This window comes from Suricata suricatta, chromosome 5 (genome assembly GCF_006229205.1).
Source record: "Suricata suricatta isolate VVHF042 chromosome 5, meerkat_22Aug2017_6uvM2_HiC, whole genome shotgun sequence".
Taxonomy (NCBI): Eukaryota; Metazoa; Chordata; class Mammalia; order Carnivora; family Herpestidae; genus Suricata; species Suricata suricatta.
The window spans coordinates 85,150,394-85,176,038 of record NC_043704.1 but is presented as its reverse complement, the minus strand read 5'-3'; the positions used below and the strand labels follow the sequence as shown (position 1 = coordinate 85,176,038).

The 25,645-nt window shown below is 36.7% G+C and overlaps 2 protein-coding genes and 1 pseudogene across 6 annotated transcripts in view; 1 reads left to right on the top strand and 2 right to left on the bottom strand.

Moving 5' to 3' along the window:
- FXR1 (FMR1 autosomal homolog 1) overlaps positions 1-5,322 on the top strand; it is a 63,138-nt gene extending 57,816 nt beyond the window's left edge. For 4 of the 5 annotated variants that reach the window (XM_029939818.1, XM_029939817.1, XM_029939816.1 and 1 more), the window contains 2 exons: positions 3,390-3,481; positions 4,262-5,322. In XM_029939818.1, coding sequence (XP_029795678.1) covers positions 3,390-3,481; positions 4,262-4,432 — 263 coding nt within the window. In that variant the 3' untranslated portion in view covers positions 4,433-5,322. The remainder of the gene's footprint in view (positions 1-3,389; positions 3,482-4,261) is intronic. The other variant, XM_029939819.1, reaches the window with a different exon arrangement.
- Positions 5,323-12,391: 7,069 nt separating this feature from the next.
- Positions 12,392-16,798, bottom strand: DNAJC19 (DnaJ heat shock protein family (Hsp40) member C19). The gene is made up of 6 exons (XM_029940767.1): positions 16,636-16,798; positions 15,765-15,816; positions 15,612-15,685; positions 14,505-14,584; positions 13,896-13,966; positions 12,392-12,682 (listed from the first exon to the last, which is right to left on the bottom strand). Exons 1-6 carry the CDS (start codon positions 16,636-16,638, stop codon positions 12,612-12,614), a joined length of 351 nt encoding a protein of 116 aa, XP_029796627.1. The 5' UTR covers positions 16,639-16,798; the 3' UTR covers positions 12,392-12,611.
- A 4,782-nt stretch (positions 16,799-21,580) lies between these two features.
- LOC115293035 lies at positions 21,581-21,681 on the bottom strand (annotated as a pseudogene).
- Between the last annotated feature and the right edge of the window lie 3,964 nt (positions 21,682-25,645).

Sequence of the window (25,645 nt, the reverse complement as noted above, 5' to 3'; positions counted from 1 at the left end):
ACATTCAAGATGTGCATTGCATAAATTGTTTACTAAACTAATAAGACTACCGCTCCTACGAAAATGCATTCTTCCTTCACTCCGTACATGTTTAGTAACCTGTCTAATTGAACTAATGTTGTTTTAATTTTTTTTTTACATGGAAATACTGTTGAAGACCATTATTTTGTCCACTTGGCAGCTGCTTCATATTTGAGTTGGGGCCTGCCATCCCAGGGACTGTGTTGTAGATTGTGGTTGAGGTTGATTGGCAGAGCTGGGCCACTTTGGCATGGTGCTGCTCACTATGTCTGGATTTAGCACCTCATTTTTGTGGGAACTGCGAATACCCACAGTTAAAAAAAAAAAGTATAAATGAGAAAAATACTTGAAATGTCCTTTTACTAATAAGAGGAATGCATGTTATGTTTTGTTAATTGTAGTGTGATGCCTTTTCCCTTACACTTACTAACTATTCAGATTAATAGTATTTAGTTTTAGAATGTTAATTTATTTTATGTAGACATAATTTTTAGTAACTTCAAAGAAATTTGTTTGCTGTGTCAGTATTACTTTGAACATAATTCCATTTCCTGTGTACAGAGAATCATGTGTATATTCACAATGAAGAAATTGTGTGCACCAAAAATAAACCCCTTTTGAACTATTCATTTTCTGCTTTCTTTACAAAGCAAAATTTTGGGTGTGTTTTCCCCAAATAAAGACCATAAATTCAAGTATCTTTAATATTTTAGGGTTAGTGGTTGCAGAGACACTTGGGAAAACTGGTTAAAGGTTTTAGTTTCCATTCTTGAAGAAAAGTCCATGTTTCAAAGGTAGTTGTAAATTTAAAAGGAATTAAATATTAAAAATAGAAAGTTGCCACAAAATGTTTTTTTTTTTATTGTTTTCCCTTCCTTTCTGTAGTGTTAGAAATATTCTTTAGATCAAGAGATCATATTTATTTTGTTTTTTAAATTTGGCACAGTGGTGAATACAATACTTTCTGGCCATAGTTTATAAATAAGAAAATTCAAGCTACGTTGTGGGTTTAACATATAACATAAGTTTTTAACTACATAGGTGGTGGTTTATTGCTAAGTCAGTGGACATGAGAACTATAGTGGTGTTAAAGAAGAGGCAGATTTTTCTGCATGATATTAATTGAAAATTGAGTAATTTGGGGTGTCCCGAATTTGATGATTTGTGTTCCATAGTGCATTTATTCCTATTTTACTCTGTTCTTTGGAGTGCCACTTTTCCTAGAAATCCTTGTTTTCCCTAGCCTGCCTTCCCTGCTCCTCCTCCTAAAAAACTTTTCACACACACACTTCTGACCCCTCCAAGGTAGGATCAATGGAACAGGCACATCATTTTCTCCTTCCCCTGGCGGTACTTTAAGGAAAGTTGCCTCCTGAAATACCATCGTTCCCTTACATATGTTCAGTCATTTAATTTATTCTCATTTGCTCAAGATCTCTTGTCTTTAGTATCAGTTAAGCAGTAAATATTCTTAGGAATGTGATTATAACACTTGTGTCACGTTGGTTTACTTAGACCCACTTAGGAATTCTACAGTCCAAATTATGCTGCACAAATTACCTGTAATTTCCCCTAATTATTTATTAATCTTTATTGACCTTTTAAGGGGCTCATATTTTAAGGACTGGCTACAAACAGGTTTTGAGTCAGCTAGGTTTGTTTTTAGTTGTAACTCCCTTTTTGGGGGAGAGGCACTGGTAAGTTTACTTTTCCAGCTAAGTGCCTCTTAATTTAGTTGATACCCATATCAAAGTATATTATTATTATTATTTATGTGTACACAGTGGATGAAGGGTTCTAAGAATTGTTGCATAATTCAAATTTAGCAATATGTCTTTCTGGGCAGCAGGGTTTCCCTGCTGAGTTCTTCCAGGTGTCACTGAGAGTTGAACTATGGAAACAGAAGGAATTCATGAAGGTGTTACGCAAACTAGAATCACTCCTGGAATGTTTTTGCCTCCATATATGTATATGTAATAATGAAGTGGATTTGATAGTATTCCTCTTCTTAATTGTGGAAACTATTACTAAATGTTTTTTATAAATTAACAGTGGATTTAAATTATTTTAAAAGCTTCAAAATGAGAACAGTGAGTTTCTTGCAATTTGGAAGACAAGAGGCAGTTTTAGACAGGAAACATCTTTATTTACTACTGTTTCTAATAAGTGATTTGCATTCTGAATTAAGTGCTTTTTTGAGATTTAAAAAGATTAATAGTTTCAGGAAGTTGTTGGATCTTATAAAAGTATTTTGTTAGTTCGTGATCACAAAAAAAAATGTATTGTAAATACCATCCAGCTTCTTATTTTATCAAAATGGTTTATTTTCATATAATTTGAACCTGATGGACTATTTCTCCCCTAGTGACTTTAAATAAATAATTTAAAATTTACTTGAAATTTTCATTCTTTACATTAACCTGCTCTCATCCGGTAATTTAAAAATACCTTGTGTTTCACATAATCAGAGATTTTCTTCAGTTTCTGGGAGAAAATAATTCTTTGAAAGAGAGCAATTATTTTGATACTTCTTCATCAGTAAATTCTAAGCTGTAAGTCGTAAAGAGAAAGGATTGAGGTGTAAAGTCAGGCCAGAGTACCTATAAAACAGATCATTTTGTGCACTTGGGTTGGCAGAAGGGTGTTAGCTTGTGCTAGTTTTTTTCTTGTGTCACTGTTGCCATCCCCTTTCTTGAAAACACACATACACTTCAGTTCCTTGAAAGATTATCATAGCTTGACGGGATGGTTAACAGAATGGTGGCTCTTTTCCCACCAAGATCATTGTCCACATTTTTAGGGTGGTGGTCTGCCATCTTTAGTTTGCTTGCAGTTTTTTGTTTTAGATCACTCACAGTGGTTTCTAGTACGAAATGTCACAAAAAAGAAGTGTAAAGAACCGCACGTGGATATCTTGTACTTAACAACAAACTAACATTTGAATATATGTTTTATATCTCTGGTGAAGTATAGCACACCATGATTGGCACCAAATAATGTCCCATTTTTTTCCCCATTGAGAGTTGCAAACACTGGGCTTAGAATGCTGCATTTCCTATTCTTGGTTGTGGATTTCTCTTTCAAACTTATCCCAACCATAGAGTCAACCAGAAGCAATGGCTGGATTCTTATGAAAGCTGACTTAAGTCTAGGCTTCCTTGATCTCCAGCTTGGAATTTTCTATTGTCAGCTCTAAATCATAGGCACATTTTTCAGGCTTTGTTTTTGGTTGGAGGTGGTACCCAGCTTAAAATTTTGAAATTGGGTTACCACCATCAGTTTATTTAAAAGTAAAATTACTCTTTATCCATAAATAAACTTTAGAAATATTTTTTCAACACCTGTAATTTTTTTCTCATCTTCAACAGTCACAGTTGCAGATTATATTTCTAGAGCTGAGTCTCAGAGCAGACAAAGAAACATCCCAAGGGAAACTTTGGCTAAAAACAAGAAAGAAATGGTAAGGAGAATTTAACCTGTAGGTTTTGTTGGTTTTGGTTTGGTTTTGGTTTTAATTTAATTTTTTTTATTATTACTTTTTGGTATGGTTTAGCTTTATGTTTACTTCTTATCTTACTGTATGATCACTTGTTTCCCCAACTAGACAAATAATATTTTAAAGACTACTCTTGATTTTGTTCTTGGCACCAGGTAACTGAAGAATGCATGCTTGAGCCTGGAATACTTTTCATTTAGAATTCCAAATAGCATTTGTAAAACTCAGTCTATCCAAAGATACTGGGCATAGAGAATATTGGCCTAATTTGGAGAGCAATAGGCTATATCTTTACCTCTTCTCAGTGATAGATATAGACCTCTTTGTCAAGTCTTTTAAATGCTTTTTAACAGATTTGAAATGTAAATGTGAGTTTCAGTTAAAAAAAAAAAGGTGAGTAAAATAGGCATTTATTTGCTTAGCATATTAACTTTATATCTTGTTACCTGGTTGAGCTTTCCAGTGGTTAAAAGTAAATTACGTTCAAGTTTTCAGTAAACAAGTACAGATTGTTCCTGTGGTTAAGCACTGCTAGGTACTAGAGAGACAGTTAAAAGACCAGTAGAGGTGGAATACATTGGTATAATATGCTTTGAAATTTTAAGGACATTTTAATTCTTTGATCCAGTGTGGTATATGAAACTGAGATGATTTGTTAGCTCATTAATGTTTATATAGCTGTTTTCCTCCTCAGCTATAGATTTCATTTATAAAGAAGTTGAAAAAGTTGTCTCCCTTTGGCAGGCAAAAGATGTGATTGAAGAGCATGGTCCTTCAGAAAAGGCAGTAAATGGCCCAACTAGTGCTTCTGGCGATGAAATTTCTAAGCTACAGCGTACTCCAGGAGAAGAAAAGATTAATACCTTAAAAGAAGAGAACACTCAAGAAGCAGCAGTCCTGAATGGTGTTTCATAAACTGAAGAAGTTCCTAGTTTACAGTTCTTTTACATTACATTTTACAATAGTGCTTGTACAAGCTTGCCAAAGATAGAATACGGATCGCCAGTCTTTACATCGCACTTTCAGTTCCTCCATTTGGAATTCAGAAAGGGGAGGGATCCTGAAGAAATCATATGTTAAACATACTTTGACACCTACTGTGTTATAAAATATATCATCAGATGTGCCTTGAGAATAGTATATGTAACATTAAAAAAAGTTGCTGGCTATAGGAAATGTTATTTTGTTTTCAAAATATGGCAGAGATGGGGGGAGGTGGGTGGGGTGGGATCCCTAACGTAATATTCTTTATGAAAGCATTAGCTGCTTTTGTTACATTTTTAATAATATGCAACCACTTCTTCACCTGAGGAAAACTAGAATGAAATGCAGTCTAAAATATTTTGCACTGAATTGTAATTCTTCATTAGTGTAGTCTGGAAACTGGTCTGTTTTAATGTGTTTTTTAAATGCTGTATGTAGAGGAAAATCTGCAGACCACTGGAATACATATGTTAAACTCTCATCTGCAGGGACACTGGGTGATATTGGCAGCGACTGTTCTACATTGAGGCTTTGTTTGGTTTATTTATTAAAGTGTACAGTATTTAAAAATCAAACATAGCTTTAGTTAAAACACTAAGCTGATTTAGTCATGTCCATTTCAGACATAACCTGAACTACTGAAAAGATCAATTTCCAGGAGGTTTATTCTGTATAAAAGTACATGTTAGTCTTCAGTAGAGTATCTTTTCCTTTCCTTTTCTTTTTTCTTTTTTCTTTTCTTTCTTTCTTTTTTTTGATTTTGGTTGTTTGATGTGCAATATGTTTTTGTATGCAGGTAGTAAATAAACTTTGATCTTCCATTTGCTGATTTTTAACTTTCTACTTTTTATACCAGTATACTTTTTATAGCAAAGTAGTTGGAGCTAGTAATAGGCCTAGAATAGTTACCCTAATTGCTTTTAAGAAAGCATTACTTGCTCATAAATAGTATTAAAATATTGGTCAGTTAGTCATTTTGTAATGAAACCTCTCAAAGCTTAAAATTTAGTTTGTTAGAATAGATTGGCCTAGGGAATTGATCATACGTTCAATATTAGGAAAGTCTTTATAATCTACTCAAAGGCAACTTTTGGAAGGCAATGGGATAAAATCCAGAATTTACTTTGGCCTTTGGTAATTTATTAAAAATTATTTTTATAAATATGGTGAGCAATTTTTAAATAAATAGACCATTAACTTGGTTTTTGGTTCTCAAGGAAATAATTTTGAAGATTGTCAAACTAATGATTGTATTTTTTGTACATAAGCCAGATTACTTAATTTTAGGAAGATAAAGACTTCACACAAGGTGTTTCAAAGAGTAACAGTGATACAGTTGTGCAGATAATTGTGAGGTCATACCAGATGATTGTGGATTTACTAGAGGATTTTTTCATAGTAGTATATAGACCACTGAACAAGAAAGAAGGCCCTGTCATTTGATGTTTGAAAAGTGTTTTTTATGTGCAGAATTTGTGTTAATTTGTTACGTTCATAAACTGTTAAGTGGTTTTAGTTAATTTATAATGACTGAAAGACATTTCAAGGTATTGCTTAAATAGTAGTAATTGTTCAGGTCAGTATACATATAACCCTAGACCTCACTTTATTATCACTGAGGTTAAGATGTGATGATATTAAATGCTTTTTCCTAAAACTCTAATAATAGAGTTTATAAATAAGGTGTGGTATGAATAGTGCAATCCTTGGATTTTGAATAACAATATCAAATCATTTCCTATCCTAATTTTTTAAAAAACCCACACATGTCTGTCTTAACCATCAAAAGAAGTAAAACTGTTGACTTATTTTTAGTTCTCTTCAGTAACAGGGTTATATATTAATTACAAGTTGAGAATTTTCATTAATCCCCAAAGTGGTAAATATGGTATAAAGAAAAAATGATTTTTCATTTTCTTTCACTAAGGATCTTCTGCCATATTGTTTCACTGAGAAGGTAACCTAAAAGCGTCATAGAAAGTGGGTATAGTGCAAGCAGTTGTTCAGAATAACCATATGCTAGGAAATAAGTATCAAGGTTTCATTATTTGCAAGTGACTATCCCAGCATCTTCTGTACTGCAGAACCACAATAGGCTTTTCTTGGGTAAGTACCCCTATATTCTGTTTCAGAAGTGAAAAGCCTATTCCCCAAAGGCGGTAGTTATTGTTGATTCAGGTAGCCCACCAAATAATTTTGAGAGGGATGCAGGTTTTTTGGCTGCTGCACCAGTTAAGTGATACATCGCTCTGGGAAAACTTACTGGTAAATTAGGCCATGCTTAAAAAAAAAATCGCCAAAGGTTTTGAGCATCCTCTATATTGTTTCAGTATACTTTTGTGAAATCAAATATGGAAGCTTAGTATAGTTCTGTGGGGGATAAGAATGACCTTTTCCTGAAACTTTGGGAAACCTAGGAATCATGTGTTGGCATTATTCTTTCATTATTTTTTAAAGATTGTATTTTGAAGTAATGTCTGCACCAAACGTGTGACTCCTGAGATCAAGAGTTGCATACTCTACCAACTGAGTGAGCCAGGCGCCCATGGAATCACCTTTTTAAAGCCTTCAGTGGGCCTAAACTTGCAAAATGGTGTGTATGGGTCTTTGTTGATAGGTCAGTCACCTTTGTTAAAATTGTAGTAAGGATACACTAGTTTTTAAGTAGTTCTGTGTATTTTAATGTGGAGTTAAGCAGCACATCAAACTGTTCATGAAAATCTCAGACATTCCTTAGAAACAAGGCTGAGGGAGGTTGCCTAAATGGTTTTGCAAAACAAAGGTTCACTTAGGGAAGTAAAAACCTAAGAACAGACACTAAAGTTAGGAAGAGGCAAAAGTAGTCGGATGTTACTGTATTGTGGGTGTCCGTGTTGGCCGTACTTTTATGCCTGGAATCCATCACTTTTATGCCAAGCCATAGGTACAGCTCTTCCACACTCAGATTTGCACTTTTGAGTTTGAAGTCAGCCTAGTTTTCTCATAGGCTATGCCTACAAATAAAGCTTAATCTAAGGAGAGATGAATGGAAAGCTGATTATAATGCATTAAGTCCTTTGTTAGATGGCATTTATTGAAATGGAGAGTAAAGGGAAATTACTTTACACTTGGGTTTCCTAAAAGGCTTTAAGGACCTTGGATTGAATTGGATCTGTGTGTTTGGTGATACTCCAAAAGGTAAAAGGACGTTTGGTGTGAAGCTTCACTTAGTTTTCTATCTTTGCTATTAACGGTTTGGATCTCCTATACCCCCACCCCACCCCCCTTTTTTTTTTTGAGATCCACGGAAGTAGGGGAGGGGCTGAGAGAGCAAAAGTGCGTATCCCAGGCCAGCTCTGCACTGCATTTCATGACCCTGGGCTCGTATCCTGAGCTGAAATTGAGTGGGACTGAGTCACTCGGGCACCTCTCCGTCCCCGATCGACTAGGTCTTTTATAAGACATCTGGTATAGTGATTTTCAGGACTCTCTTTAAACTTCCAGTTTTTTATTAGCTTTCTTGAATGGAATAGTAGTCACCACCTTTGATAGCATTTGGGTTTTATTTCAGGAACTCCGATAAAGTATCAATCAGTCTGCTATGGTTAAACTTTGGCAAGTGATAAAGTAATTTGAAGTTGCTCTCGTTGAAAATAAGTCAGATATATTGAAATCTAGGAAGACTGCCAATAGTTGACTGTTTTTGATCCACAAACGTTGCAATTTCTTATAGCTCCAGCTAAATAATACATTTTTTAAGTACAATCATTTACTCTAGAAATCCAACCAAGAGACAATTCATCCAGAAACTCCCTTATTAATTGGTGAGGTATCTACACTCTCTAAGGAAATGTGTTAATTTTGTTTTAGAAGGGTTATCAGTGGATATCCTAAAGAATCATCCATACCTTCTATATTACTACTACAAGTACTGAAATAAGGTGTAGACTATAAGCTTTCTCTGTAAGATCACCAGTACATTTGGTTTGTGTATTACTTCCTTTGATGATTAGAAAATTGTAGGTATAGATGTATAGAATTGGGAGTTCCTGTGTACTTAAACCAGACATTTCCAACTATGCTGTATGCAATCTAACCATAGCAAAAAACAAGGGCAAGATAATTTTTCACTGATCTCCGTCTTAAAGTCCCACTTTTCATTAGTATATTAGTGAATATTGTATCAAATTTGTGATTCAGGAGTTTTTTCTTGAGGCGAAATTACATGGGTATTTTCTGAATATTTTGTGCCTTTTCTACTTGGACTGTCAAAAGTAGCTACTTGGTTTTTGATTTCGAGAGTGTTACAAAAAAAATTCCCATAGTTTTTGTGGCTAAACCAATTTATATTGTCTTGGAGTCTACACCAACCTGTTTGAGCTTCATTTTTCAACTTGCCCGTTTTCAGGTTGTAAAAAAGAATGTAAACTTTACTTTTGAAATGCCTCTAGTTGTAGCTGTACAAAGGTTAACATATTCTTCACATATTCCAGATTATACCTTAACACTGCATTGTAGATATTGTCCTTGGGTCAGGAAAAACTAGTAACACTGGACAGAAGCCCTTTCTGTACTCTTGCTAAGGCAACACTTGGCTATAAGCAGAGATGCACAATACTCTGGATAGTGCCAAGAGCAAAAAGCAGAGCTTAGGTCATTTAAATTTCCTAGTATTCAAGGTTACTCGCAGTCCAAGATTCTTTTTCATAACCAAAACCCCACTCTAGCACTTTAGTGTTTTTGGACTTCATTTCAAATTTAGGTTTTTTTCTATCCTACTGTTCTCCCGTTGAAACAATTGTTTCAATTTTAGCCTGAAATGTTGAAACTTAAACCTGACTTGTCACCTATTTAAATGAAAGAGTGAATTCTGCCTTCGTGAGTTTTTTAAGTAAGTCTATCTGATGCAAGGTTCTAAGGTTAGGCATACATTTTCAGTATGCTGAATATAGTTCTAGTGTGGCAGTTTATTATGCTTAGGGTTTTACCCCTATGTTATGATGTTGACTTTTTTATTTCTAGTTGACTTTTGCTTCTGCTTTAAATTAAGGATAGACAAAACCATATAATCCAGCTTCTAGAATTAGAATATATATATGTGTGTGTGTGCATATATATATATATGTGTATATATATATATATATTCCACCTATTTTCCACATAAGTTCTCAGTTTCTTAAATGGTTTGGGTATTCTGGGGTACTGATTTGTACCCCAGATAACTGGAAATTTTTAATGCTTTCATAGGTATTTCCATCATTTGGGAAATACTTGAAGGCAGGAGAGGCAAAAGGTTTAACTTTGAGGACCACTTAATACCCTACTTTCATCACCAACAAAGCATTTTTTATAAAGTAGCACAGGACTTCTCTAATGTCAACTCAGAGGCAGTGAAAGCAAAAGTAGGGGAACTAAATCTCTGGTATGCCAGATATTCCCGTCTCCTAGTGTTGTGTTCATACCTTCCCCCACTCCCCTGCCTGCTTTATAAAATGTGAGTACCGACTGATAAGGCCCCAAGTGTGAAGTTGTAACGACAAGTCCCAGACGCAAATTTCATTACCACAAAGGGAAACATCCCTGGTTTTTCAAGTATGTGAAAGGTACTACCGTGCAGAGGTTAACAAGCATGGAACTTTAGGTTTGAGAAAGATCAGTCTCTCTCATCCAGAATGCTGTTCTGGGTGTTACTGATCTCACTATTGATTCCCTATGAAACACATGCTTGCTTGGCACAATGCTAGCATTATGTAAGTAGTCAATGTTAACCTTACACATCAACTGTCTCAAATTTATTAAAAAAAAAAAAACACCCCAAACATTAAAAGATGAGGGCTCCTTTACACAGAGCGTACTTGCATCAATTACCCATTATGATCTGGAGCCCTTTCGCAAGTGACCTTTCCCCCCCAAAAAATGGTAGAAGTGCTTAATAACCTACAATGAAATGTGGATTCTTCTACTTAAGGTAAGCCTAGAGGAAATAAAACTACTATGAAAGAAAAATGTGCTGTGTTGTGCTCAGTGTTATTTTAAAGCGTTTTTCATTGTCTTAATACAGGTGTGCTATTTGCATTAAACACCTAAAAGTATACCTACTAGATGAAGTTTTCCCTTTTAGGGTTCATGCTTGATTGCCTGTGGGCATATTAGCACGCTTCCTATTTGTCTTTCAAAAATTTGTTTTTAGTTTTAATTCATAATAGCTACTCTTAAAGCTCTTGTTCATAGAAACTTGATGAGTCCAAAAGACTGAAATAAAACATTAGTAAGCCAAAATATAGTTGGTCTTCATTATTAGCAGATTTCTTATTTGCAAATTCACCTGCTTGGTAAAATTTACTTGCAACCCCCAAATCAACACGAGGTATGTACTTTCCTAGTCATTCACAGCCATGAAGAACAGTGAAAACTTAAACCACCCAAAACCCAAAGTGAAGCCTGCCTTGTTTCATTTATGATACTTTAAACAAGTATCCCTCTGTGGTCCATTTAATGCCAAGTTCTTCCCATTTTTGTCCTTATTCGTGACTTCCCTGTTTAATTGCCCTCAAGCCTAGGGAAGTATTGCCTAGCCTTCCTAAACATAAGAAGGCTGTGATATGCTGACAGGAGCTATTGTTGACTACAAATTTAATGTTAATCAAAAACATAAGGTGTCTTTAAGTGGAAGCACACACAAAACAAGGTTACATTGAATGGTTGATAAAAATGTGACCCAGAAATTCAGAAGTATGAACAAATGGTTTAGTGTTTGCTAAATTAAGTGTTCTCAGTAATTTCATAGAACATAACTACTTTGAGTCACAAACTGTACCTTCATACCCTTTTACTAAAAAAGACTTATTCTACGTAGTAGCCATGGCTGCTGTAAGCTGGTACTTTCTCATACTCTAAATCATAACAAGGAAACAGGATGGAAAATAAATCCAAAAGAGCAGGTCTAACCCAACTCTGAAGCTTGGATAAACACATTCCAAAGTTAAGATTGCCTCCCAACATTTTGACCTTGAAGGTCTTGTCTCCAATGATAAGAACCTTAGGATGATTTAAGGTTTAGATGATAGGTAGTACAAATTATCATTTTAGAGCTAACGGTATTTCTGCTGGTGGCCACAGACTATTTACTTCAGATGTTTTATACAGGTCTTCTGATTAAGATCCTTATATTTTGTGTTAGGCCAGTAGTAAGCCATTTACCCTCAAATGTCATTTAAATAAGAGTGTAAATTCTACAGTACTCTAAGCTGAATGTTTTGATAACTGAGCATTTCAGCTTTAGGTTTTGCTGATTGTGTTTGTTTAGCCTTGGTTGTAAGAAATGCAAAACTTTATCATCATGCAAAAAATTATAAACTCGATTTTAGTGGCTAGTTCAATACACTGCAAGAGCTATACTCTCAAATCTTATACTGGTACAGTTTTAGTGCATGAAATCTAAATTCTGCCAATATGTATAGTTAGATACATTTCTTAGGTCAAAGATACACCTAAACATTTTTAAAATTTAAGGTTCCAAGCAGTGGGGTCAGTTTTTTGAATTTTGAACAGCCTTTTCTTACAGTAAGATGAATCCCTCTTATAACAACCTGTGTGAATTCATGCCATGCTAGTACCACTTTTTTTTTTTTTTTTTTTTGGTACTGCATGCGTGTGTGTGAGCCTGGGAAAGGGGGAGGGAGGGAGGGAGAATCTTAGGCAGGCTTCATCCCCAGTGCAGAGCCTTATGTGGGGCTTGATTTCATGAGTGTGAGATCATGACCCGAGACTGAGCCACCCAGGTCCCCTATTACAGTGTATTTTAGTTACCAGTTTATCAGTATCCCATTAGATTGGAGGTCCCTTCAGAGTCAGAGACTGTAACAATTCATTTTGCCTTGAAGTAAGAAATTACTTGAATAATGAACAATATTTCTGTTTAGATGGTATGTATTTACCCATAATAACTGAGTGTTAAATCTCCAAATAATTTATCATCTGATTTAAAACCCTTAAATTCAAAGAACTTATACCAAAGCTTTGTTTTAGCTTGTGCTAAATCATTTTTAAAATTTGTAGCATTGAGGCCTTTTATTATAAAAAGCTAGCACTCATATACATAAACTAACAACTTAAAATTCACACATTTACTTCATTTTTTAGCTTGACCTTCTAGTAAATCTTTAGCTTCATTGATTTTGGCTGCTATATAAGGAGATCCTCCTATAGGAAGAAAGAAAAAAGGAATAGTTATGGTTTTTTAATTTCTGCTTAGTGAAAACCTATTTTCTAAGGATCCCTATGTTTATCTGGTAGAATTAGCAGAAATGGTATTCTGACTTTTTAAAATAATTAGGACACTGCAACCAGATCACCAAGTGTATAGTAATACATATGACCGACAGTAAATGAAGTAATTCATATGAGGAAGATTTCCACAAAAATGGCACCTTTAAAAAACTGATAGAAACAGGATTTAAAACTCCACATGTGACCTTACAATAGTGTATGTTACCAATTTATGATGATTATAAGGTAAATGAACATGAATTTATTGTACCCTTTTATTTTGAAAACATGATATTCTCAGAGGTTTCTGAGCTTTGTTGGAAAGACCCCACTATGATCTCAACTTGTTTTCTTTCCTTCACAGTTTTTCTCTTTTCATGTTACTAATTGGGCCTTCGTGGTTGGGTTGGGCCTACTCCGCTGGCACAGCGATTCTCAGAGTGTGGTTCTCAGACCAGCAAGCATTAGCGTTCCTTCCAGTAAGAAGCTTGGTAGAAATGCAGTGTTACAGGCTCCATACTATACTTCATGAATCAGAAGCCCCACAGTTAATGCAAGCTAAAGTTTGTTAAAGGAGGCTATTGCAGTCAGATACAAATAATCACAACCAAGCCTAAACTCAAAAACACTCCTCATGAAAGGCCTATCCTATGAAAGTAAAAGGATCTGTGCACTGGAACACGGATTTTGTGGTCTATATTTTGGTATTCTTAAATAATTTGCTTTCAACACAGCTAAGACCTGTACTACAGACAAATATATCCTATATGTTTTTAACTAGGTAACCTATAGTTCACAGGTCTAAATGGATAGAAGAAATTAAATTTTTAGTTTAACTGAAACTTAACATTTCCTTTAAGAATATAGGCCCCCTCCAAAACAGTAGTAATAATACTTAGACTACTAGAAAAAGTCACATTTTAACACTATTGGAAGATCTGGAAACATCGTTAATGCTTATCAGCTACTTTCAAATGACATGGTCATTTTCACACAGAATTTATTCTTTTAAGACACTGGAAAACTGATCCAGCCTGGATAACAGTGCTTACATACAGATTTAGGTATTTCCCTTGTAACAGACAAGAATTAAATAGGAAATTATTCCACTAGTAACGTGTATAAGAAGAATTTAACAGCTACTTACCCTTGTCTGGGTGATTTAAAAGCATAATTCGTCGATGAGCATCTCTTATTTTTCCTTTATTGGCAGTAGGGCTAATTTAAAAAGGAAAAGGTATAGTTTACTTCAGAGTATGTGTGGATCACATAAAAAAAAAGCCAATTAAAGATGCTGTGAAACTGGAGCCAAGTCAACAAAACAATATGAAAAGTGCTTTAGGAACTTTCCTGTCACACGATGAAGATGACTATTCTGAATCAGTGAACTGAACAGACCCTTATAAAATTAAGACATTCTTTAAAAAACTTTAGTTGAACTTTATAATCATTATAAAAAGTTCTTTTACTAAAAGGGAAGTCATGTTTAAGTATCTGGAAATGATGGCAGAATTTCATGACCAAAAAAATGTGTTATAGAGAAAACATTGAGCACTGTGATTATCTATCTAAAAGCCTATCTTTCAATGACTTAAGTGCTTCTGTGCAGTGCGCCTTCTCATTGGACCTTTGTAGGGAGTATTTAGATCTTAAAAACGTATATAACACTTTTATAACTCTTAGCAAAAGATCTTTTTATGTTTGCTCATAGCTCTAGAATTGTAGAAAAATATTACAAGTATTCGAAATTATTTACCTTACGCCTAGTATTAATGCTGCTTCTCGTTTTGTCATTTTGGGTTCAAACCCACCTCTGTAATAGCCACCACTGAAGGCCTGAAAGAGGAAACGTATTCATAAAAATAGGTTATTAGAATAAACTGAAAGGTTATTAATGTTGATAACTGAAAAACTGAACGTTTTTTAATGTTGATAAATGTTTTTAGAAACAGTGGAAAAAAATCAAGACACTTCACAGAACTTGAACTGCAATTCCTATGGCATTTTAGCTTTACAGGTAGCAGCAAATACATTAAGGATTAAACATCCATTTTTCCCCCAGAAAAACGGTCTTAAAAATATAAGACAAAACAATAGTGCCGCAAAGCCAGTTCTTCTGGGAATAACAGGAAGAGAAAAGGATTTGGAGATCTTTTCAGATGAGTGGCTCAAAGATGTTTTAAAGGTGAAGGTTAACTACTAAAGCAAGACTTTTATATACAGAGAAAATCAGGCTACCAGGTCCTCTGACCTTATGTCAGAGATCGTATTGGTAAAGTTAAACATCACTCTGTTCTGTCACATTCAATCACAGCAGTAAAAATAAATACTCAACAGGCTGCCACAGCCAATATGGTTCTGAACTATGACCATGGATGGTGTGACATTCATATACAGTCATACTCCAACAGCCTATATATATCCAAGTATCTATTAGGGAATGCCAGGGGCCACACAGTTAAGAATGGATCAGTTCAGATTCCTAGATCCCTCTGTGCTTGTGATGCAGAGCAAGATGAGGGAAGGTAAGAATTGGTGGGCAAACGATGCTGAAGTTAATAGTATCTAGACAACGAAGTGGAATTGACTTTCATGATACCAGAATCTTGTTAGTCCCTCTGCCCCAATTCTGTCCTACAAAACATTTGGTGTGTGTGTGTGTTTTTTTCTTCTTCTTCTTCTTTTTTTTTTTTTTTAGGGAAACAACATTACAAAGCTCAGAACCCTCCTTTTGGGAAGCAAGGAAAGGGGCCCAAAGTAATCTCTTAGAGATTCATGGATGTTTGGAGATTTACCCTCTTCAAGTGTGACTCTGGGCTTCATACACAGCAAAGAATTAGCAAAAATGTTTAGTAAGTCTTACAGATTTTGGTAGACTTTGAAAAACTTGTTTTACTTGAGGCTCCATATGTTTCATGGCTTGCAAAACATAACGGCCTAAAATCAAAAGCAACAAAATAATTAAAACGTCTCCAACTTCCTCGGCTTCATTTCCACTCCCAAACCATAAACAAACCTGCAAATCCTGCAGCAGCAATGGTCAGTCCAACTGCTACCACTGTACTGGCCTGGAAAGGGGAAGCAGAGTAAATATTTACTTCTTTAATTATCACTCTTCCCTGTCATACCCATTCTCCCATCCCACCTCATCACAAGTTTTATTTCAATGGAGCAAACAACTTTTAGGGTGAAAATATCTTCCTACCCAATGATCCTTTAAAAATGCAACTTTTATGTCCAATTCATTGTAGGGGTACAAGATTTTCACTGTGAAAGGGAAGGGAAGTCGATTTGCTTATTTACTTTTACAGCAGTGAAAAGGATGATTCCCTTCCTTTGAAAAGGTCTTTTGCATCTCCAGGGAAATGAGGCCACACTGCAGTTCAACAAGAGCAAAGGAAATAAAATTTCTAAGGTCACTGCAGAATTCTGATAACGCATTTCAATGTTAAACGTGGACTTCACTAGACTAGCTTTGCAAAGTGCTTTCGGCACTATGGCGTCTCTCGACCACGGAACCAAAGCCCAAATGTCTGCAGGAACAGAGAAAGATGTATCGGCAAGAGCCAAGGAGAAAGAGCAAAGAAGAGAAGGTAGCTAGGATATGTTCCGGGAGGGGCAGATCTAATCGAACGCTATTCCTTTAATCTCTCAGCCTCAGAGGCAATGAACCTGCAGCCTCCTGCAGAAAAGCCTTAGAAGAACACAAAGGCCCTAAAGGGCTGAGCCAACAGTTCCGTGTCCTGGAGGGTGTGACTCTTCGGGACCCCACATTTTCAGTCCAGAGTCTCATTGGGGAGGCAACCTGGGCTCCCCTCCTCCCAGGTCGCGAGTTGAGATTGTGGCCTGGGCCCGGGATCGCCCAGGGGCCAGAAGACCGCACTCACCATGGCTCTGGCGCGGCTCCCCGGCCTCCACCGAGAGCGCGGTTCATCCCAGCCCGAAGGCCGCAGCCACAAGGTTTCAGGCCCCTACCATACGGCGACGCGGCCACCAGCAGACACAAGCCGTTCAGACACAGGCGCCCAGGAAATACGGCAGTAGCGGCCGCAAACTAGGCCGGAAAACTGTCGTAAAAGGGGGAAGCGGTGAACCGCAGGGGAAAGGTCGCTCAAGCAGTGGGCAGGTGCGGAACACGACTTCAGATTGGCTGGTGGGTGGGCGGATGGCCTCTTACTGGGCTCAAAGTTGGGGCTCTTTGGTGTTTTGCCCTTTGCCTGGCCGAAGGTATTTGGAAATTCCTGTGGGGAAAGGTATTGGTGCAGCAGGGCGTGAACAAATACTGTGTAGCCTTACCCAGAACGTTTTTCCTTCCTACTTCTCAGCTCATGCATTCACCGTTTATTTAGTTTATGATTGTCAAGGATAATGAATATTATTTTTTTAATGTTTTATTTATTCTTAGAGAGAGAGAGTGAGAGAGAGTGAGAGAGTGAGTGTGAGCAGGGGAGGGTCAGAGAGAGAGGAACACACAGAATCTAAAGACAGGCTCCAGAACCTGAGCTAGCTGTCAGCACAGAGCCTCACGCGGGGCTCGAACCCTCAAACCGCGAGATCATGACCTGAGCTGATGTGGGACGCTTAACCGACTGAGCCACCCAGGCGCCCCGGATACTGAATATTTTTAAATATGCCATAACAGTTCCACCGTGAAGCCAAGTTAGTACATAACCAGCCAGTGTAGCAAACGAGTAAATATGTTCCAGAAAACCAAAACTACAAACCACATTATGTTTATGGTGCTTAATAGCATTCTCTTATTTAAAAGAATTTTATTTTAATTTTTGACTTGATAGGACCTTGTGTGAATATTTTGAGGTTTTGTTTTGTATGGTGGAATTACCACTTTAAATACAGTTAATATTCTGATCATGGGATCCCCAAATCCCCACAACCCCTCAAAAAGTAGGGTTGGTTTTGCCATTACAGGGCATCAGTTTCATATATCCCTATATACATGCTTGAGAAAAGTAACAAAGACATTAATCGAAGTTTTACAATGTTTGGATGATCAAGTAAGTTAGGAGTTACTTTCCACTTAGAATTTACAAAGTATTAAGAATTTGTTTACATTGCAATAAAATTCTGCTTTAATTGGCTGGTTGCATATTAGATAAGCATACAAATTTGTGGGCCATGTTTTTCCTTTCTAAAAAAGATTCTCTATTTGAATCTTTAAGACTTCTTCTAACCCTGAGATTTTTGTAATGTAATTTATTGTGAACAAAATTTCTTATGTAATATGTAAAGAATTTCTTATTATGTGTGTGTGGGTTTGTTTTTTTTTTTTTAACATACAAACTTCAGCATACAGCTTGCTTGAGAAACAGGTTAACATACAGAAACCTAGCCTCAGGAAACCAAGGATAGGTAACACAGACACTTGAAGTTGAGTTGGACAGGGCTCTGTTTTTGGAGGCAAATCAAAATAGTTGTATAACCTAGTCTGTCACTAGTTGTATGACTTTGGATAAACTATTTGTGACTCTGAGTGTTGTCATTTGTAAAACAAGAGTGATGATGAGCACCTCACCTAATTATGTACATCCTATGCTCTGCACGTAATTATCACTCAGTGTATTGGCTGTTATTATTGTGAGGCATGTTGAAGTACAAATTTATGTGCAGAACCCAACTCTAGGGATATCTCACCTCACTCATGGATGTAAGTCTGGTAATCTTTTCACACTAAGGGCATGGAGAAAACCTTTAAAAGTAATCTGTTGAAATTCCCAGCAACTGAAGAATGAATAATCATTCCTTGCTTCTTTTAGCTTCTAATGACTGCCAGCATTCCTTGACTTGTGACTGCATCACTTCAATCTTCAGGGAAGGTCAGTATCTTGAAATTTCTCTCTTCTTTGTCTTCACATTGACTTTATTTATAAAATCTCCTCTTCCTCCCTTTTAAAGGATACAATAATTGCATTTAGGGCCCAATTCTATAATCCAGGATAATACCCCCATCTCAAAATCCTGATTCATAGCTGCAGAGACTTTGCCATATAAGGTATTGTTTACAGGTTCCTGGTTTTAGAACCTCCTATTTGGCAGGGGAGGGGGGGGGCATTATTTAGTCTACTATGGAGAGTAAGAGAAGACAAAAGAGAAGGCTTGTAGGGACAAGAGAATGTGAAAGGTCTCTGCCCAATTTCTTTTCCCAAATTTGCTAGTCAGGTAAGTCACTTCTTAGGGAAGTATAAGTGAGAGGTAAGAGTGGATAAAAAGTGTTCTTTCATTGTGCCTTTCAAATATTGTGAGACCATGATCTCTTAGTGAGAAATACATTTTACATTACAGAGAACACAATGCACAATCATGGGGTGCCTGGGTGACTCAGTCAGTTAAGCATCCGACTCTTGTTTTTGGCTCAGGTCATGATCTCACAGTTCTTGCATTGGCTCTGTCAGTGAGGAGGCTACTTAGGATTCTCTCTCTCTGCCCCTCCCCCACTCCCACTCACTCATTCATGCTCTCTCTCTTTTTTCTTTCTCTCAAAAAAAAAATAAATGAACTCAAAAAATGCTATGCACAATCAAAAATGATTGTTAGAGATGATCTCTCAGGGCAGATCTCTCAGATGTAATCTACCATTTATTCTGGATCTAAATCAAAAACAGCAAATGACTCTTCTAGAACTTGAAAGAAAATGGCATAGGACATGAGAAACTATGGAAATACCTAGAATAGTGGTAGAGCTGCAAACATCTTCAGAGAAAAACCTCCTTATTGGCCATTTTGTAAAACACAGTACTCCATTCAGAGCTGAGTGATTTGCTAAAACCAGAGGTGAGTCAGGAAACTGGGTAGTCTCCTGCTTTTTGCCAATCTAAAACAAACTGCTCTGTCTTCATTTCCTGCATCCTGAGCCCTCAAACAACTGATCTGTGAAGTTAACAATGTCTGAATTCTAATTTGATTTCTTATTCTAAGATGATGTTGGCAGAATAGTTTGCGCTTTTTTTTTGTTTTCTCAGAGAACACTTAGCTTCAGAGTTTATTTTCTAAGCATTGTAAAAGAGCAAATTTTCTCACAGATTGCTGAATGATAGTTGGTCTTGCCAATGGCTAAAAATTCAGAAAACAGAGACAAATTTACTAAAACATGATATAGTACAGATACTTTTTTGCAATTTTGAGGTATAGCCTTCTGAGACTCTGTCTTCAATCTGGTGGGTTCCAAACAGACCTAAAATGGTTCAGTTCAATAGGAAATAGATGGTGAGTTCTCCAGTCAGTTCTAAGATAACCAAATTGGAGGAAAATTATTAGAACTGTATGACTGGATCTGGTCTTAGAGTTTTAGATAAGTTCACTTTAAAATAATAGGATTGTTGCAGGAGGCAAGGAAACATAACTTCAGGTCAGTTCTATGTCAGAAATCCTGGATGGATTTGAGAAAAAGGCATACATAGAAACACATGCATGGGCTTCATGTTATTCTTTTGTGGAGGCTGAATGGGTAAAAGGATAAGACCACCTTTCTGATGTAAAAGAAACTTCTTCCTTTAAACTCTTCCTTTATGACCAAAATCCTTTCTGCCTGACTTGGATCAGTTCTGTGACCTTCTGTTTTGCCACAATGTCTGCTTTCCTAGGACCCTGGAAGTCATTGCCCTGCTGTTTCTTTAGGTCTTCAATCAAGAATCAGGTTCCTTCTTTTCGGTATATAACTCCTTCATCTGATGAAGCTTTTCAGTGCTTTCCTTTGTCTTTGTCATCAGCTCCCATCACACTTGAGCAAGCTTTTCCTACCACATCTTCTTTTGCATTCAATAATTCCTTTTGAAGTTTCTTCATCTTTAGCTCTTCAAGCATTGTATTCACAGAAACTATCCAAAGGGCTTCCAGGTCTATCATACAGCCAAACTTTCTGATCATTAGTTGACAAACTTTCTTCTATTTGGCTTATAGTTTTACCATCTCTTTCTCTTTTTGGATAAGCTGTTTATACCTCTCCCCACATTCTTTGTTGAGTTCCTCCACCTGGAATCCTCCACTTAGGCCTACAGATCCTTCCTGTTCTACTTCGGGAGGCCTGTTCATCTTGACTTCTTCATCATCTAGGATCATTTCCTCATCATATTGAAATCTCTTTTCTGGAACTTCCCCTGGGTATATCTGGGCATTTGGGGACTAGGAATATGCTTAGATATGTGAAAAATTGACTGAATGCTCTTCAGTTCTTGCACCAGGCACTTTATTTCCTTGATGACAGCCACTTTAAGGTCTTGAAGAGAGAGGATGCACTTGTTCATATGCATTTTCTTTGAATGGGCCATGGAGTCTGGATGTCCCAGTTTCTCTTTCTTCTTGGCAGTGTTTATTCTCATGTGCTTAGGGATCTTATAGTCTGGGGCTGTCTTCAGATTGAAGCCTGCCAGTTACAATGGGCCTCTTTGATGGTTTGAGCATCTTTGGGATCTTCATAGTCAGCATAAGGTTTGCTATTCTATAGTTTCTTCCTTTCTTTTTTTCACTGCTGAATCTTAAGTTGGGCCCTTTCAGCTTTTGTATATTTCCTCCTTTTCTCAATTTGATTTTCCACCATAATTTCACTTAGGGTTTTAGGCTGAAATGTCTTCCTTTTTTCTGTAATTGATTCTTCCAGCACAGTAATATTCCCATCTGTGTGTTTCTGGCTACCCTTTCTTCCAGGTCCCTTTTTTAAACTTCTCCAGTTTACTTGTTCTTCTCTTTGATTGACTTGCTCATTTGGACTTGGAGTAGTTAGAAGGCTTCACAAACCTATAGGAAGATACATGTGATGACTTTGTGTGGCATGAGCCACAATAGTATCACTTTCTTTTCTTTTAATATATAAATATGTTTTAAAATATGGGACACTTCACAAATTTGCATGTCATCCTTGCACAGGGGCCATGCTAATCTCTGTGTTTTTTAAAAAATATCTTTTAATATTTATTCATTTTTGAGAGAGAGAGAGAGAGTGGGAGCATGGAAGGGCAGAGAGAGGGGAGACACAGAATCTGAAGCAGGCTCTGTGCTCTAAACACAGGCTTTGAGCTATAAACACAGAGCCAGATGTGGGGCTTGAACCCACGATCTGCGAGATCACAACCCGAGCCAAAGTCGGATGCTTAACTGACTGAATCACCCAGGCACCCCCACAGTATCACTTTCCAATGAATCATGAAATCTATTCTGCAGCTTCATGAAGCCAAGTTGATTTTTCTCTTCTTCCCAAGCAAATTCCTTTTCCACTTACTGAATTTTATAAGCTGTCAATCTTTGCATGAATTTTGGAGTCTAGATCAAAATCTGTTCACTTAAATTGTGTATGCTTTGGTATATAAAAAAATATATATCTTTTTAAAATTAATTTATTTTTTTGTTTTGGTTTTATTATTTTTTGTTTGAGAGAGAGAAGGAGAAAGAATGTTAGGCAGGCTCCACGCTCAGTGCAGAGCCCAACACGGGGCTCAATCCCATGACCCTAAGATCATGACCTGAGCCCAGATCAAGAGTCAGATGCTCAACTGACTGAGCCACTCAGGCCCCCCACCTTGGTAATTCTTCATTTATTTCTAGAAGTTTCCAAAATGTATTCCTCAGAGCTTTGAGTTGTTCTTTCTTTCCACCTTTATTTATTTCACTTCTTTCTTTCACTTGGCATGTTCTCTTTTTCTTCTGGCATTCTAAATACTGTAAGCTTTGGGGTATTCAGTATCTTCTGTAATTGGATCTGCTTCAGTTCCAAACTTCGGAGACAGCACTTTGGCTTTGATGGCTTTCTTTGGCTCAAAATCAGAAAAAATGGTGAAAACAAAAATATTATATATTCCAGTAGTCACCAAGAAATGGTCATCAAACTAGGATAGATGCCTTTAATCCATCCTTAATTGTTGTCATGCATATTGAAGTGCCAGTAGTCCAACATTTTTGTCAATGAAGGATTATCCTGATTTAGGATATAGACTTGAATTGCTCCAATTTGGAGATTGTGCATTGCATTTACATTCCAAAACATCATATCTTGGTTAATGCTGAAAGTGATAGTTTGGATGGGATTATCCTCTGTATCTTCAAGAAGATGAAAATCAAAAAGTTCATCTTTCTTTTCTGTGATGTCACTGCTTTTGTCATGGGGGGAACTCACAATGATATGGAAAACCAGAATCATAGCCTCCCAAAAAAGCCCAGAACTTCTCTGGCTCAGAGTAAAATCCATAGAGGATGTGACAGGGAATTGATGGAATAAATATTTCAGGTAATGGTTCCTCTTCCTCCTTTTTGCCCTGGAATTCCTTTTCTCCATCTTCTCCCATCTCTGTTGCTAGCTATTTCCTCCTTTCTTTCATTCCTTCTCTTTTGGCTCCTTTTATTTCTTTCTCTTTTCTGTTTCTGTTAATCACAGAATCTTAGATTTGACACTTGAGAAATGGAAACATTTTATGCACATGTCTTTGATTTCATAGGAAATGACATCATGATCTTCCCCTTCCTCCTTAATGGTTGGAAATAGAGTATCAACAGCATAGCTATTTCACAGATAATCAGTTAAGTACCTTCAGGATGGGAGATCGAAGACCATATTAACTGGCAAACAGGTCCAAGAACAGTAATATAACTGATTAGCTTATAATCCTTTTCTACCTCAAAGGTAGATAAAGTTTGATCTTTATTCCCTTTAGCTAGTCACCAGAAAACTGCTATAACTGATCCATGAATCCAGCAAAGTGGCAGGATATAAAATCAATGCACAGAAATCAGTTGCATTCCAACAATGAAGCAACAGAAAAAGAAATCAAGGAATTGATCCCATTTTCAGTTGCACCAAAAACCATAAAATACCTAGGAATAAACATAACCAAAGAGGTGAAAAATATAGACTCTGTAAACTATAGAAAGCTTATGAAAGGACACAAAAAGAATGGAAAAATATTCTAGGATCCTGGATAGGAAGAACACATATTGTTAAAATGTCAACACTACCCAAAGCAATCTACATATCCAATGCAATCCCTATCAAAATAACACCAGCATCCTTCACAGAGCCGGAACAAACAGTCCTAAAATGTGTAAGGAACCAGAAAAGACCCCGAATAGCCAAAGCAGTCTTGGGAAAGAAAGCCGAAGTAGGAGACATCACAGTCCCAGACTTCAACTGTATTACAAAGCTGTAATCATCAAGACAGTACAGTACTGGCACGAGAACAGACACTGCGATCAATGGAACAGAATAGACAACCCAGAAATGGACCCACACACGTATGGCCACCTAATCTTTGACAAAGCAGGAAAAAAATATCCAATGGAATATTCCCTGTAGCTAGAATTTCTCCATCATGTTCATAAGGTAAAGCAGTAACCAAGCAGTATTGGGTTTGAAAACCCATTTGAAATGAATATCTGCATTTGAAATTTTCTTCTATACTGCAAAATTATGAGCCCTTTTGGATCATAAAGTTCAAGAATTTGAACAACTCCATCTTTAACTACTACAGTAATCTGTGTTCCAGTGTAGCTTACCAGTTGGGGTACCCAACCCAGGGCAATACTTTTTAAATTTCATCTGAGCCAAAGATGTCTTGCTAGCAGAATCGTAGTTTCCAACAGAGCAGTTCCAGGAAGTAGTGGTCATGAGATAACTGAGGGGAGAGATAGCCAGACTTCAAGGCTCCTAAACAGAAGAAGAAGCATTCTGAGTCTTGGGTAATATTTGGATTTTGAATTTTATGCATACTTATGAATTTGATTGAAATGAATGTTTTTGAGACAATACTTACCCTTACTTCATGAGATGTGTGCTGGTCATTTCTGTTTCTTAGAAAAAATGCTTGGTAAACACATTAAATTCACAATCCATTAATTGGTCATAATGGGAAGTATAGAAAGTATCATTCCATAAAATTCCACACTTGGAAATATGATACCAGACATATAAGAGTTGTTTTTTTCCCTAAAAACTATAAAGAATATTGTGCTATATTCTTTATATAGCTTATTTTACTTTACTTCATGATAGTAATACTTCTGTTTTGCAGATGAGGATATTTTGCGGATATATTGTTTTTCCCTCCAGATCCCTTCTCTATCATTTTCCATTCTGCACTATATCCCAGAGGAACACACGAGGTTAGGAAGCTCTCTTGTCTTCTGGCTTGGGGTTCCGTTATGTCCATGATCAGAAGATGAGAAGGTAAGAGGACAGTCAGTTAATGATGTTCATTTCTCCATCTTCATACCTAGTGGTTGACACAAGCTGACTGAGTTGTTCACTGAAGAATACAGTTTTGTCTTATCTGTGTGTTCAGGTCATTATTCCCACTCCTTGCTCCTTCAAGTCTAAGAGTAGTAGTGACTCCGGCCCCAGTGGCCTTACTAGATGCAGGACACTTTGATCGTCATTTTGAGTTTCTCTTAATCCTGTCGATATCTCTCTAAATAGTTCCTTTATTAAATTCTCCACAGTTACTCCATTTGACTATGCTTTCTGTCTGTCTCTAGCATGGATTGTGACTGTTTTAAGAAGCTACTGCAATAATTCAACTAGGAGATGGTGGTAGCAGAAATGGAAAGAAGGGTTGGACTTCTGCTTATGTTTTGAAGAAAGAACTGATAGAATTTGCTGTAGCTTGTGAGAAAAAGTGACTCCAAACGTGTAGGCTTGAGAAGCTGGAAGGATGGAGTTGTCACTGAATGGGACCAGAAAGACTTCAGGAAGAACAAGCTGGGGAACTTTTGTCATGTTGAATTTGAACTTAGATATCAACTAGGTTATAAATTAAGTTTTCTCATAGGCATTTGGATGTATAAGTCTGATGTTAAGAGGGAGGTCTGGGAATCATCAGCCCAGAGATAGTCATCAAGGCCAAGGAACAGATGAAATCATTGATTGCCTAAGTGGAGAGAGAAAGAAGAGGAAAAACGGCT